Source organism: Lynx rufus, unplaced genomic scaffold, assembly GCF_022079265.1.
Source record: "Lynx rufus isolate CCGP_SWC_20201006 ecotype Redwood Valley unplaced genomic scaffold, mLynRuf1.p SCAF_11, whole genome shotgun sequence".
Lineage (NCBI taxonomy): Eukaryota > Metazoa > Chordata > Mammalia > Carnivora > Felidae > Lynx > Lynx rufus.
The window spans coordinates 15,425,785-15,439,123 of NW_025814825.1; the positions used below are offsets into that span (position 1 = coordinate 15,425,785).

The 13,339-nt window shown below is 40.9% G+C and overlaps 1 protein-coding gene across 4 annotated transcripts in view; it reads right to left on the reverse strand.

Annotated features, from left to right (window-relative positions):
* Positions 1-1,136: 1,136 nt before the first annotated feature.
* The window catches only part of USP54 (ubiquitin specific peptidase 54), a 63,732-nt gene continuing 51,529 nt past the window's right edge, over positions 1,137-13,339 (reverse strand). For 2 of the 4 annotated variants that reach the window (XM_047072963.1, XM_047072965.1), the window contains 4 exons: positions 8,013-8,131; positions 7,555-7,695; positions 4,085-4,271; positions 1,137-2,463 (listed from right to left, as the gene is read on the reverse strand). In XM_047072963.1, coding sequence (XP_046928919.1) covers positions 1,904-2,463; positions 4,085-4,271; positions 7,555-7,695; positions 8,013-8,131 — 1,007 coding nt within the window. In that variant the 3' untranslated portion in view covers positions 1,137-1,903. The remainder of the gene's footprint in view (positions 2,464-4,084; positions 4,272-7,554; positions 7,696-8,012; positions 8,132-13,339) is intronic. The other 2 variants (XM_047072964.1, XM_047072966.1) reach the window with 1 other exon arrangement.

The following is a 13,339-nucleotide window of genomic DNA, read 5'->3' on the forward strand; positions in this document are numbered from 1 at the left end:
AAAAGGACACAGCCTCCCTCTTGATCCATTCAGAAAATAGAGATTTGGGAGGCAGAGGGGTACATAGAGAAATTAGTTCCTCATAAAAAATTTCATATGGTACTTCTGTGTGCATACAGAATCTGAGCCCTGATGACTTACGGAAACTATAGGGATGGACCTTCATGGGGAAGGGAGTAGTGGGACAAGAACTGATTGTTCAATCAATAGTTACTAGAAGGTATGTGTATGACAGTAGGAGATGTACTGAATCACTGGGCAGAGACCAGCATAGCCACTAAGATCTATATATCTTGGTGGCATACAATCCAAGTGGCATGAGAAATTCCTGCTATCCTCCTGAACATTAAATTCTCATAATCTGTTCATAATGGATGGTGTTAATTAGGTAAGCAGTGGTCCAAAGGTCTCAAAGAACACCTTTCTACCTCTTCTTTCTGTCAATTTCAGTGATCTTGAGACGTGGGATAAAAGAGGTGGGGAAGTGTCCAAAGGGTATTCTTTGCAAAGGGAGCCCACAAAATATCCTTTAGAGGGAGAATTGGGAGTGAGTCAGAGGTGAAAATGGCTGTTTCTGTGCAATAATTGTTCCTCTTCACCATCAATAGCTCTACCTGCTTCAATGATTTGAGGACCACCAGAGGAAGTACAGAAATTCCACAGGGAAGGCAAGGGTAGTGGCAGCCACGGGAAGAGAGCAAGGAAGGGATAGGAGGCACAAACTTGTAGAAGGAGGGCACCAAGAATACATAGATCAGCAGTGGGTTTCTAAGAGGGGTCTGAATCCCCAAAAAATCTCCCTAAGGAGGGAAGGATAAAGCATGTAACGTTGTGTTTTTTAGCAGGAAAGGAATAGGAAATACACTAACAACAGTAATAACAAGGAAAGCCATTCTACTTTAGGGGCCCATTAATTCCTACCTTTAGTATATATCCAACTATTTGGCTCCTCACCTTCACTCAGTCAAAAGACATACACACACACACACACACGTTTGTGCCATGGTCCTCTCTTTGGGAGCCCCAGTCCCCTGGGAATTGATATTTCTTGCTTATTCAGGCCTTCCCCTCCATCCCCGACATAAAAGAGCAAGAGCATACAAAAGGCATTAAATAGACAATTAAATCACAAGGAATTAAATACAACTATCTTAAAGATTTATTAATGAAAAATACTTTACAAAAACAGTATGTTTGGCCCTAAAATAGTTTAGCTGACTCTGAGGGTTTACAATGGTGACTGTGCAAGTGGCAGTAATGGCTCTGCTGCTGAGGACAGGAAGGTGTGTTAGTGTGCCTGACTCCATCTGTTCAGAAGGGCAAATGTTACGTTGGCAGCTCTGCATTCTAGGCCTAAGGTGTCGGGGCACAGGGAAGGCTGACCGTTCATAATACCGGGGCAAACAGGCTGCCCTGAATGATGTGGTCAAGACCATGACCACACAGCTACATGTCCCTCTGAGGATGAGATATGGGGAGACAGAAGGTCAGGTAATAAGGATAGGTAAGTAAAACAAAGAATAGAAGTTGGCAGTATACTAGGGAACACAGGATAAAGGCTCAGGTGCAGGTGGGGGCATAAAGGATCCAGGAATAAAATGGTGACCCTAAGATCCTAAGAAATGACTAGTGTCTGGGGTAATATGGATTCATCTGTAAAGTGGCTCAAATAGAGCCCAAACCGCAGTTGCTTCCTTTTGCTAGGTGAAAGAAAATTGGAATTTCAAATATTCCCTCTCAAAGATCCAGGTCTTGTTAGGGGTTCCTGGTACCCCTAGGACACTGCCAACTCTTACGTCGAGATGAGACTAGCACAACCCTAGCAGGGATGCAGGGTGCCAGCTCCTCCACAGTACAGTTTAACAGAGAAGGCTGTGGTTCCAGGAAAGGGAAGGGGTGACCCTTACCACCTATTGTGCTGCAGGGCCCTTGCCCTTATCTGCTCTCTTCCAGGAGCATCTGCTAGAACAAATAGAAACTCCTCTCCCCCTGTTCTCCTGTGCCCAGATTGTGGGGCATAACTGCTTTGCCTCCAGTCATCATCGGGGGGCATATCTACTCTTCGAGGACCAGGGGCTCGAGACCCAGGAGTTGGACCCAAATTCCAAGCTGACCTCAGGGGTTCATGAAGATTGCTTGATGGTGGAGACACAGGGTGAACAATGGGAGGGTGGGAGGATGAATGGAAAAGATCCCCCCAGGACTGAGCATGAGGAACCTGAAGGCCCTGGCGCCTTTCTGGTAGTGTGGCAGTGTGTGTCAGTTGAGGCGTGCACCCTGGAGTACTCAGGAATCTGGCCCCAATATGCTGGTTGGTCTCTGACCATGGTCCCCAAGAGGCATCTATTCTGGAAGGATGGGGGAGACTCTGGTAGTTCAGAGTCCTTCCTGTGTGCTTGACCCCCTGGCAAGTTTCACCCCTGTCACACATAGCCAGAAACTGCTGGACACTCCTCGAAGTTCCTGAAAAGAGAAAAAGAAACCCAAATATTAAGCATCTTCAGTAAACCATTCTCCTTCCCAGAGGATCATTCCTGGCTGTACCTCTCAACTCCCCACACCTCCAAGAGCATACACCTCAGGGGAAGAAGACTAGCTTTGCTTTTAATTTCATTTTTAAGAATTCTTAATATACATCAAAATCAAGTCTCTTCCCTCCTACCTGGGTAAATGTTGCCATACTTCCACTTTACTCCACTATAATTCTTCCTCCACTCCCTCCCCAGGAATGCCTCCCTAATATTGCAAATGTATACTCAGTGTAACAACTCTACTCTTAGAGCCACCACTCCAAAACATCACTCTGCTTTTTCAATTTGGTACCTTCACTCTAGTTAATGTTTCTGCTTACATTCTTGCTCAGTCTCTGAGATCTCTTGTTTTTGTTCACACACTCCTACCACATATATAGTGTGGAATGCCTTTTCTACACATCAATTCCCCTTTACTTAAAAAAAAAAAAAATACATAATTTTTAAAAATCACTTCTAAAAAATACTTTACATTCTTTATTTTATAGCCCATCAACATCTGCAATATATTTTATATGCATGCACATTCTGATTATTTCAGCTTTGAGCTCTTTAAGAACAGAGAGCTACCTTCTTTCTCCCCTATATTCACTATAACATTTAGTGCAGAACAGGCTGCACTAAAATACTGCCTGATGGATCAGATGCCCCTAACGACTGTCAAAGGGGGCTGGCTACCTGGCTGTTCCACTGAGTGATAGAAAGTTCATCTACCCAGAAGGCCTGCTTATCCAAACCTCCCTAAAATTTGGACACATATCAGCAATACTACTCTTCTGTTCTAGAACCACAACCACTCCCTGCCCCAAGGCATTTATATCTGTAAGCCAGGGTTTCTCAATCTCAACACTACTGATATTTTGAGCTGATACTATCTGTTGAGGGGGTGGGGGTGGGTGTAGGTAAACTGCCCTGTGCTTTGTAGGATGTTTAGCAGCATCCTGGCTTCCACTTAATTGATGCCAGTAGTACCTCCTATTTCCCATTGAGAATCATTGCCTTAAGCTATAGATTCAGCCTCTTCATGTGGAAGAAAAGTAGCAAATCTTAATACAGAGGGTCAAAGAAAGCCAAAAGGATGCTACCCACCTTCCCTAGGATTGTCTGGGTCTGTATATATGGCACAGGTATTCCATACATAGGGTCTGTCCAGGTTTCCCATTCATTCCTTGTCCTCCTGACTATACCTCAGCTGAGATTCAGGGGATAGTAGGAGAGAAACTAGCTAATAGATGACACTTTTTGTTTTGGGAGGATCCTAAAGACTGAATATTAACTCCCCTTGGTCGCTTATAAGCTTATCATGATAGAGCCAGTTCAGTTTCTAAAGATCTAGACCAGAGCCCCCCAAATCAAAGAACCATGTTGCCCAAGTAATGATTCAATCACAATTCACCTAAACCAATGATTGATCTTAAAGTGGTAATTCATATCCCTTTACCACCCACCTTGGGACTCCCCCACCCCCAATAGGTATACTGATTTGATCTTTCTAGGTCATCCCTGAAAAGTACCACATTCTGGCACATAATATTAGATTTGGGGAGAGTTACCTGGGGGTCTATGGGGCTCCCCTGTCATGCTGGGCATCAAGACATCTGGGGACAGGAACTGTGGTTGGGGTGGGTAGAGTTGGGGACCAAGGAGAAACACAGGAGGGTCATGGATGACAGGGAGGGAAGAGGAGCTGGAACAACGGTGCCCGGTTTCCAAAGGCTTTTTCCTCGCATTTGATGAATCCTTATAGTGAGACAAGACAAAAAAACATAAAGATGAGGATTAACACACAGCAGGATATGGTTGGGTAAACACAGTGAGGCAAGCAGGGGGAGATGGAGGGGATTAGAGTACCAATATGCCTAGCTCTGGAGAGGGACCCAATTGACTCACTCTTCCCATGAGCTCCTCTAGGGACATCCAGACCACTATGAAATGGAGACACAGAACTGCAGATCCTCTTCCTTTAACCTTTCTCATAGCCCTCACTTTCCCATTCTTTAATGCTAACAGTAGAATCAGACTGAGATAGAAATTTAAAAAGAGAAAAAATAGGAAAGAGAAAAAAAATCAGAAAGACTGAGAGACTGAAAAAGAAAATTCTATACTCTCTCTAAATATTGGGAACTAAAAATGTATCTCCTTAAATATACAATCAAGAATTCTGCTACTCCACCATCTCCCCCGTCACTGCTATAGTGCAGTCTCCTCTTTTGCCAGTCAAGTTTGTAACCACTGATGATTGTGTCGACTATACTCCACTAGTCATTCACTTTTGTGGCAAAGTCTCAGAAATAGCCCCTTTAATATTTGAAACACTAGTATGTCCAAAATCAAACCAACATCATTCCAAACTCCACCTCCTGGTACCACATTTTCCTAAGTCACCTAGATTCAAATGCTGACATTGCCCTTGATTTCGCACTTCTCATTCACGATTCCTTTAGTTGCCTTTGTCAAGAACACTCATTTCTACCTATAGGTTTTATATTTAAACTCAACTGAACCACTCCCAACAGCCTCCAATCTGATCTTCCTATCCCAGCCTGCTACTTCCTCACTGTGGCCTGTTAAGTTCCTATGTGTAGCAATGGTGATGATCTTTCTCACTTTATCTCTACCATTCCTGTGCCTTTTTCACTGTAACTTTCTTAACTTTTCCCCAACACACCAACCTCATTCCAACTCAGAGCCTTTTCACTTTCTGTTTCTGTTACCTGGAATAGTCTTCCCATGGCTCACACCATCATATCACTGACGTCACTGATCAAATGTTACTTCCTTAGAGCTGATTTGCCTCACTACTGTATCAAAAGTAGCCCTGAAAATAACCACTATTACCTCTCTATTCCTTATCCCCTTGCTTTGTTCTATTCTTCTTGATCATACATTGTCTGGGGTTTACTTGTTTATTGTCTTTCTCTCCTGGTAGAATACACTTCTTTTTACTCCAGTATTCCCAGCACCCTGAATAGCACCTGGAACATTACAGGCACCTAATAAATAATATATTAAATAAAACAATCTATATACCAGTGTATCTTATTTCCTAACCAAGTTGTAAGCTATTCAAGGGCAAAATTTGTGTTATTTCATCAGTGTATGCTCATAGCAACTACCACAGCAAGGAACATAGGAAGCATTTACCATATGGCCTAAGGACCAAGTGCCAGTCCTCTCAGCATGTGACATAGCCAACTATTCCTTTATTCTGCACAGAAGAAGTGATGCCACGCTGGTTTCCCTTTTACCTCTCTGGTCCTCACTCCTTTTAGGATTCTTCAGATAAACCATTTAAATATGATATTCATCAGAGATATATCCTTCTTATAATATTCTTTCCTTCTCCTCACAATATTCTTTCCCTCTTTTCGAAGGTTATGATTCTTGAATCTTGGTTTCAAGCTTTTATGTGTCACATCCAAAGGCCTACCAGATATCTCCACTCAAATATAGTATATCCAAAATTATACATATCTCTCCCCTCAAGTACATCATTGTCAACCAATAATTCCAGGTTATCATCCTTGATTCTCCTCTCCCCATATGAATCAGACACCAAGTCCCAATGATTTTTACTTCCTCTTTGGCTCTCCCAACATGTCCACTTCTCTCTACGCTCCCAAACTTCGTACTGTGGTTCATGATATGACTCTTAGTTATATTCTTTCCAGTCTCATTTGTTAATTCTGTCCAACAGAGTCCTCGCCAGACTCTAATCCTGCCATACCAAATAAACTTTTAATTCAATGAATATCTGCTTGAAGTCCCTTTACAGACTATATTCATTTTACTTCCTTCAGGAAGCCTTCCCTGATCCCTCAAGTCTGGTTTAGATGTCCCTTCTATTATGCTTCCATAGCATTAAATCCTATCATATTATAATTCTTTTATTTATCTGTCTCCCCAGGTAGACTGTAAGGGCCATGACAGCGGGGACTACATCTAGCTCACTCACCACTATATCCCCAGCACCAGGCACAATACCTGGAACATATGCTCAATAAGCATTTGTTTAAAAGAATGAGTCAGTGAATAAATAAATGGTATAGGAATCAGGAGAAAGAAAGCCAGCTCCCTAGAAGAGTAACAATTTGCTATTAAATTCACTAACAGTACATGAGAACAAATGTGAGGCAGAAAAGACCACCTTCCCCAAAAAGAATGGCAAGATGTTCACAGTTGTTTAGGAACTTATGAACAATAACTTGGAAAAAATGACTGCTGTTTGGGAGGGAAAGTGGATCTGAAGGACTAGTGGAACAGAGACTTGGTTTTCTCTATGTACCCTTTTGTACCTTTTTATTTTTATATCATGTATCTAAAAAAAAATTTTTTTTAATCTTTATCAAACTGACCTAGTGAACAAGCTTTAATGCACTAGAGATTTGCATCCTAACCTCCATTGTAATGAAAACTCAATTTGCTTGGGCAAGTATGTGAAATTCTCAAAAGCATAATTTATAAAGCCAGCCACTGAAACTATCTGACTTTGTTGATCTCTGTTGACTTGGTTGTCCCTTTCACCTACAGATCACTGCATTAATTCCATATGAAAAGCCTCAAGGAGGAAGATTTTAAATCACTTTCCTTTTCTTGCCAAGCACATGCTTTATTTTAGCATGAAAGCATACTAGATCCCATTCAATCATATACTGGAGTGGGGAGGAAAAGGCAAAAAAAAATATCTCATCCCATCTCTTCCCTTCCTTTGATTAGTACAATGGGTTTTGATCCAATCAGCAGCCATTGATTCTCAGACTTCTCTCAAGGCTAGTAGGACTCTTCTCACCCTAGGGAACCCTTTAATATGCCTTCCAGAACTGCTCTAGGGAAGGGACATCCCTCTGGGCTCTAACAAAATGTATGTCAATAAAGTAATGACTATGTGTCATCATTTTTGCTGAGTGCACATGGCTTTCCCCCAAATTACAACTTTTAATTTCCCCTGCCCCTTCACATATAGTGTATTTTTACCTAGCAAAAGAAAGACAGTGCTCTGAATAGAGACCCTGATTCTACTTACAAAACTGTGGGAAGAGACTGGAGCCTCGTCCCTCTCTGAGACAACTGTGCCACTGAGACTGCGTGAGATGCGGTGGAAGTTCTCTGCACCGTACTGATCATCCTCCCCATACTCCCTGCTGGGGCCTCGGCAAGGTGCAGCCTTCAAACACACAGACATACAGAGGCAGACACAAAACACCAGACCTATGGTTTTCCCACAGACCCTGTCCCCAGGGGTATGGGAGAAAATAGGGTAAGACTCACTAGTACAGACCTGAATTAATGTATTTGAAAGGTAGTGGCCATATGACAATCTTTTCTCATTCAAAAGAAGCCCCATCATTAACCTTGTTCTCTTCTAACAGCCCCACATTATCATATTCCTGCTTTACCACCAACCCTACCAGTTATATCTTTCCACACTTCCTGTCCCAATGCACCACCCCATGCCAGCACTTTAGGACCTGAGGCTGCTACCTGAGAAGCAGGCACTGTGCTGGCTTCATGGAGACTGTGCTCCATTTCTGCTGTTGGGGTCCTTGAGAGACCCAGGCCAGGGGCTGAGTGCAACCTCCTCCCCACACCATCTGCAGAGCCTGAGGAGGAAAACATAAATACAGGTTGAAGCCATCTCTTCTCCCGAAGCCTAACTTCAGCATGAGAGCAAGAAACTCAGTTCTTTTTTCATGAAATAACAAATAAGCATCCCTAAATCCAGTGAAGGATGTACTCCTGAGATGTAGAAACAGGAGTTTCAGAATACGGATAGTTTCCTATAGGCCACAAGAGTCTCAGAACACAGGCTTTAAAGAACATTGTTATAGAAGGGGCTCTGTGGACAGACAACTGAATGTCCCCATCTTGCCTTGTTTCATTTATGTAAGCACAATCAGCTTTACTTCTCTCAGACTTACGCCCAAGACTTAAAATATATACAGAGGAAATTGTCCGACAAAGTTGTTCTCTAGAGCATCTGTGATGACAAAGGGAACATTATCTTCTGTCCAGTTAGAAATTGAAATGAACATAGTAATCATCTATCAAACCTCCTCATATTATATAACAGGAAAATGAGTTCCAGGGTCTGAAAGGTAGTAAGTAGATTAACCAGAATTAAAATTCAAGTCTCTTGATTTTCACTTCCTATTACTATGAGTAGGAGCTCTTCAACAATATTTTATACGTGTAATGCTCTTTTATTTCCCCATTGGCTTCTCTCAATCACTAAATGCTTAAATTCTGAACCATTACTAAATGCTTATCTCTTCCTCAACATCTTGCTAGATTATTAAGAGCTGCTCCAAACTGGATATGTGACTCCCAAGGGGCTCGCCCCAATACAACTAATTAAGTCTTCCATTCTGAAAATGCACATGCCCTTGACCTACATTTGGTGTATATGTCTATCACCAATTCATATCTTGATTTGGTATTTTGATTCTAATATATGTATCTGGCTAAAGGAGGATATTCCTGATACTAATCTAAAAGATCAAGCTAAATATTACTTTTAGTATTTCCTGGTACTTAAATGCAGAGGTTCCAATACCACCTGAGATTCATCTAGGAGCTTTTAAAAATACAGATTCCTGTACCTCTCCACAGCCCTGCTGAATCAGAATCTTTGTGGTGTGGAGTCTGGGAATATTTCTTTTTAAAAGGTTCCCCAAGGGGCACCTGGCTGGCTCAGTCAGTGGAGCATATGACTCTGGATCTCAACATTGTGAGTTGGGAGTAGAGATTACTTAAAAGTAAAATCTTTAAAAATCAATAAATAAAATAAAATAAAACAAAACAAAAGGATTCCCTGAAAAGCATAGGAGAATATCCTCAAACATTGTTGAAGAAAATTTGAAATGTTATAGTCTTCTTAAAAAGCTGTTTAGAAATATCCATTAAAAATGAAATATATTTACCCTTTTATCCAACAATCCTACTCCTGGGAATAAGAAGCAAAAATACCAGTTTACTGAGGCATTATTTAAAGTGGCCAAAAAACTAGAAATAAAGTAACACCCATTTATAGCAGGATGGCTAAATACACTATGGTATTTTCAATAACAAATATTGCCCAGGGGCACCTGGGTGGCTCAGGTGATTAAGCTTCTGACTTCAGCTCAGGCCATGATCTCACAGTTCCTGAGTTTGGCCCCACACACGTTGGGCTCTGTGCTGACAGCTTAGAGCCTGCTTCAGATTCTGTGTCTCCTTCTCTCTCTGCCCCTCCCCCTCTTGCACTCTGTCTCTGTCTCTCTCTCAAAAATAAATAAACATTAAAAAAAATTAAAAATATTGCCCAGCCACTAAAACTAATGAATTGAGTTAAACTAGATGACTTAGAGGGATTTTCATAAAGTATTGTTAAGTTAAAAGGGAAAAAATTGGGGCGTCTGGGTGGCTCAGTTGGCTAAGCACCTGACTCTTGATTTTGGCTCAGGTCATGATCTCCTGCTCATGAGATCGAACCCTGTGTTGGGCTCTGCACTGTGCACAGCCTGCTTGAGATTCTCTCTCTATCCCTCCCCTACTCATGTGCGCGCTCTCTCTCTCAAAATAAATAAATAAACTTAAAAAGGGGGAGGGGGGGAATCTGTAATACTAACCCTAGGCAAAAAAACCAAAAAACAAAAAAACAAAAACGTATATTTAGGTCTACATAGGATTATATCAACAGAAAAATACAGAAATATGCATATTAGATTACTACCTGGGAAGGTGGAGGATAAAAGGCAGGAGGGACTCATGCAAGGGGATCAGAGATAAACAGAAAAATGTCTGTAATAAAAACAACATGTGTGCTGTCATCCCATTTATATAAAATTATTTCTGTGTTTTTTTAAAAAACACTCCTCAGCTGACTCTGATGGGCAGCCAGATCTAAGAATTATAGCTGTAATGGTTAGAATTTGGTGCTCCTCAAGTAAAGTCAAGTGTGATTCCTAGACAAGGTGGTAGCCACTGGAACCTTCTGAAGGGAATAGACTTTTTCTTTTCATTTTTTAAAGTTTATTTACTTATTTTGAGAGACAGAGACAGCAGAGTGGGGGAGGCGCAGAGAGAGAGAGAGAGAGAGAGAGAGAGAATCTCAAGCAGGCTCTGCACTGCCAGCACAGAGCACAACGTGGGGCTTGAACTCATGAAACCGCGAGATCATGACCTGAGCTGAAACCCAGAGTTGGACATTTAACTGACTGAGGCACCCATGTGCCCCTGGGAATAGACTAATTCTTTTAAAGATATTTCAGCAGAGGTGAAGGTGGCCACCTATAAGGAGCTGAGGGGATTTATGGATTTGACAGAAGGTAGGGTTAAGATGTACTGCTCAATAGTAACAAGAAGAAAGCCTACCAGACATCATGCACTTCCTGATATAGAAATACAAAGTACCATCTCTGAAATCTTATTTAAAAATATTGGTGGGGCGCCTGGGTGGCTCAGTCGGTTGAGTGACCGACTTCGGCTTAGGTCGTGATCTTGCAGTCTGTGAGTTCGAGCCCCGCATTAGGCTCTGTGCTGACAGCTCAGAGACTGGAGCCTGCTTCAGATTCTGTGTCTCCCTCTCTCTCTGCCCCTCCCCCACTCATGCTTTGTCTCTCTCTCTCTCTCTGTCAAAAATAAACAAACATTAAAATAAATAAATAAAATAAATAAATAAATAAATAAATATTTTGGGGGTGACTGGCTGGCTCAGCCAGTAGAGCACATGACTCTTGATCTTGGGGTCATGAGTTCAAGCCCCACTTTGGGTGTAAAAATTACTTAAAAAAATAAAATCTTTTTTTTTTAAATTTTTTTTTTTAACGTTTATTTATTTTTGAGACAGAGAGAGAGACAGAGCATGAACGGGGGAGGGTCAGAGAGAGGGAGACACAGAATCTGCAACAGGCTCCAGGCTCTGAGCTGTCAGCACAGATCCCGATGCAGGGCTCGAACTCACGAACTGTTGGACGCTTAACCGACTGAGCCACCCAGGCGCCCCCCAAAAAAATAAAATCTTAAAAAAAATTGAACCTGATTTTAATTAAGCCTCTACCCCTAATTACCAGATCACAGAAAAACAGGGGCTAGAAGAACATGTTTTTTTTTTTATTTTTATTTTTTTAATTTTTTTTTTCAACGTTTATTTATTTTTGGGACAGAGAGAGACAGAGCATGAACGGGGAGGGGCAGAGAGAGAGGGAGACACAGAATCGGAAACAGGCTCCAGGCTCCGAGCCATCAGCCCAGAGCCTGACGCGGGGCTCGAACTCATGGACCGCAAGATCGTGACCTGGCTGAAGTCGGACGCTTAACCGACTGCGCCACCCAGGCGCCCCAAGAACATGTTTTAAAAAAGAAAAAAACTACCAGAATATAATCAGTAAAATCTAGAATGTGGATTTGACAAATGACCAAATCTTCCATAAATAAATTACCAGACAAAAATTTTATAGGCTAAAAAAAGCCTTGAGACATATCAACCGAATGCAATGTGTAGATCTTGTTTGAATACTAATTTGAAATAAACCAACTGTGAAAAGACATATATGGCACAATTGAGAAAATGTGAATACTGGCTAGTTACTATATTACATTAAGAAATTATTGTTAATTTTCTAGATATAATAAAATTATAGTTTTGCATTTAAAAAGAGTCACTATTTCTTAGAGATACATTCCATATTATGTATGGATGAAATGATATAATGTCTGGAATTTGCTTTAAAATAATCCAGTAGAGGAGTGCCTGGCTGGCTTAGTCAGTACAGCATGCAATTCTTAATCTCAGGGTCATGAATTCAGGCCCCACACTGGGTGTAGAGATTACTCAAGGAAATAAAAATAAAATAAAATAAAATGAGTAAATAAATAAATAGATAGATATTAAAATAATCCAGTAGGCAGAGGCTATAGGTAAACCAGAATTGGCCATACGTTGATAACTGGCCAAGATAATCACTATGGAAGCTAGTCATAAGTAGCTAGTCATAAGTACTAGCTTATTGGACAGCTATTGTAACATTTACTCTTACTCATTACTTTTGAATATATTTGAAATTTTCCCTAACAAAAAGTTATTTTTTATTTTTAAGATAATGTCTGCCTAACTTCAAAATTCTATGAAATTTAGAATAGAGGTCAAGGACAATGTTTATATACAACTCTTTAGGAACTATAATCATGTCAAAATTAATCTGGTCACAAAACACCATATACTATACGATTCCATTATATCATATGTCCAAAATAAACAAATATATAGCCAAAAACTAGATTAGAGGTTGCCTGAGGCTGGAGGAGAGAGGGGTAGGGGGGATAGGGAGTGACTACTAAGGGGAATAGGGCTTCTTTTTGGGGTGATTAAAACACTTTAAAACTGATTGTGGTGGGGCACTTGTGTGGCTCAGTTGGTTAAGCATCTGGCTCTTGATTTTGGTTCAGGTCATGATCTCATGGTTTGTGAAATTGAGCCCTGTGTCAGGCTCTGCATTGACAGCGTGGAGCCTGCTTTGGATTCTCTATCTCCCTTTCCCTCTGCCCCTCCCCTGCTCACATTCTCTCTCTCAAAATAAATAAACTTAAAAAAAAAAAAAACTGATTGTGGTGATAGATGGGCATATATATATGTGAATATACTTAAAAAACACTGAATTATACATATTAAGTAGGTGATTTGTATGATATGTAAATTATTTATCAATAAGGCTTTTACATTTTTTTAAGTCATAAGTCAGATAGGGAAAAAACAAATACTATATGACCTCACTTTGTGGAGTCTAAAAAAAGCTAAATTCATTGAAATATAGAATGGTAGTTGAGGGGCA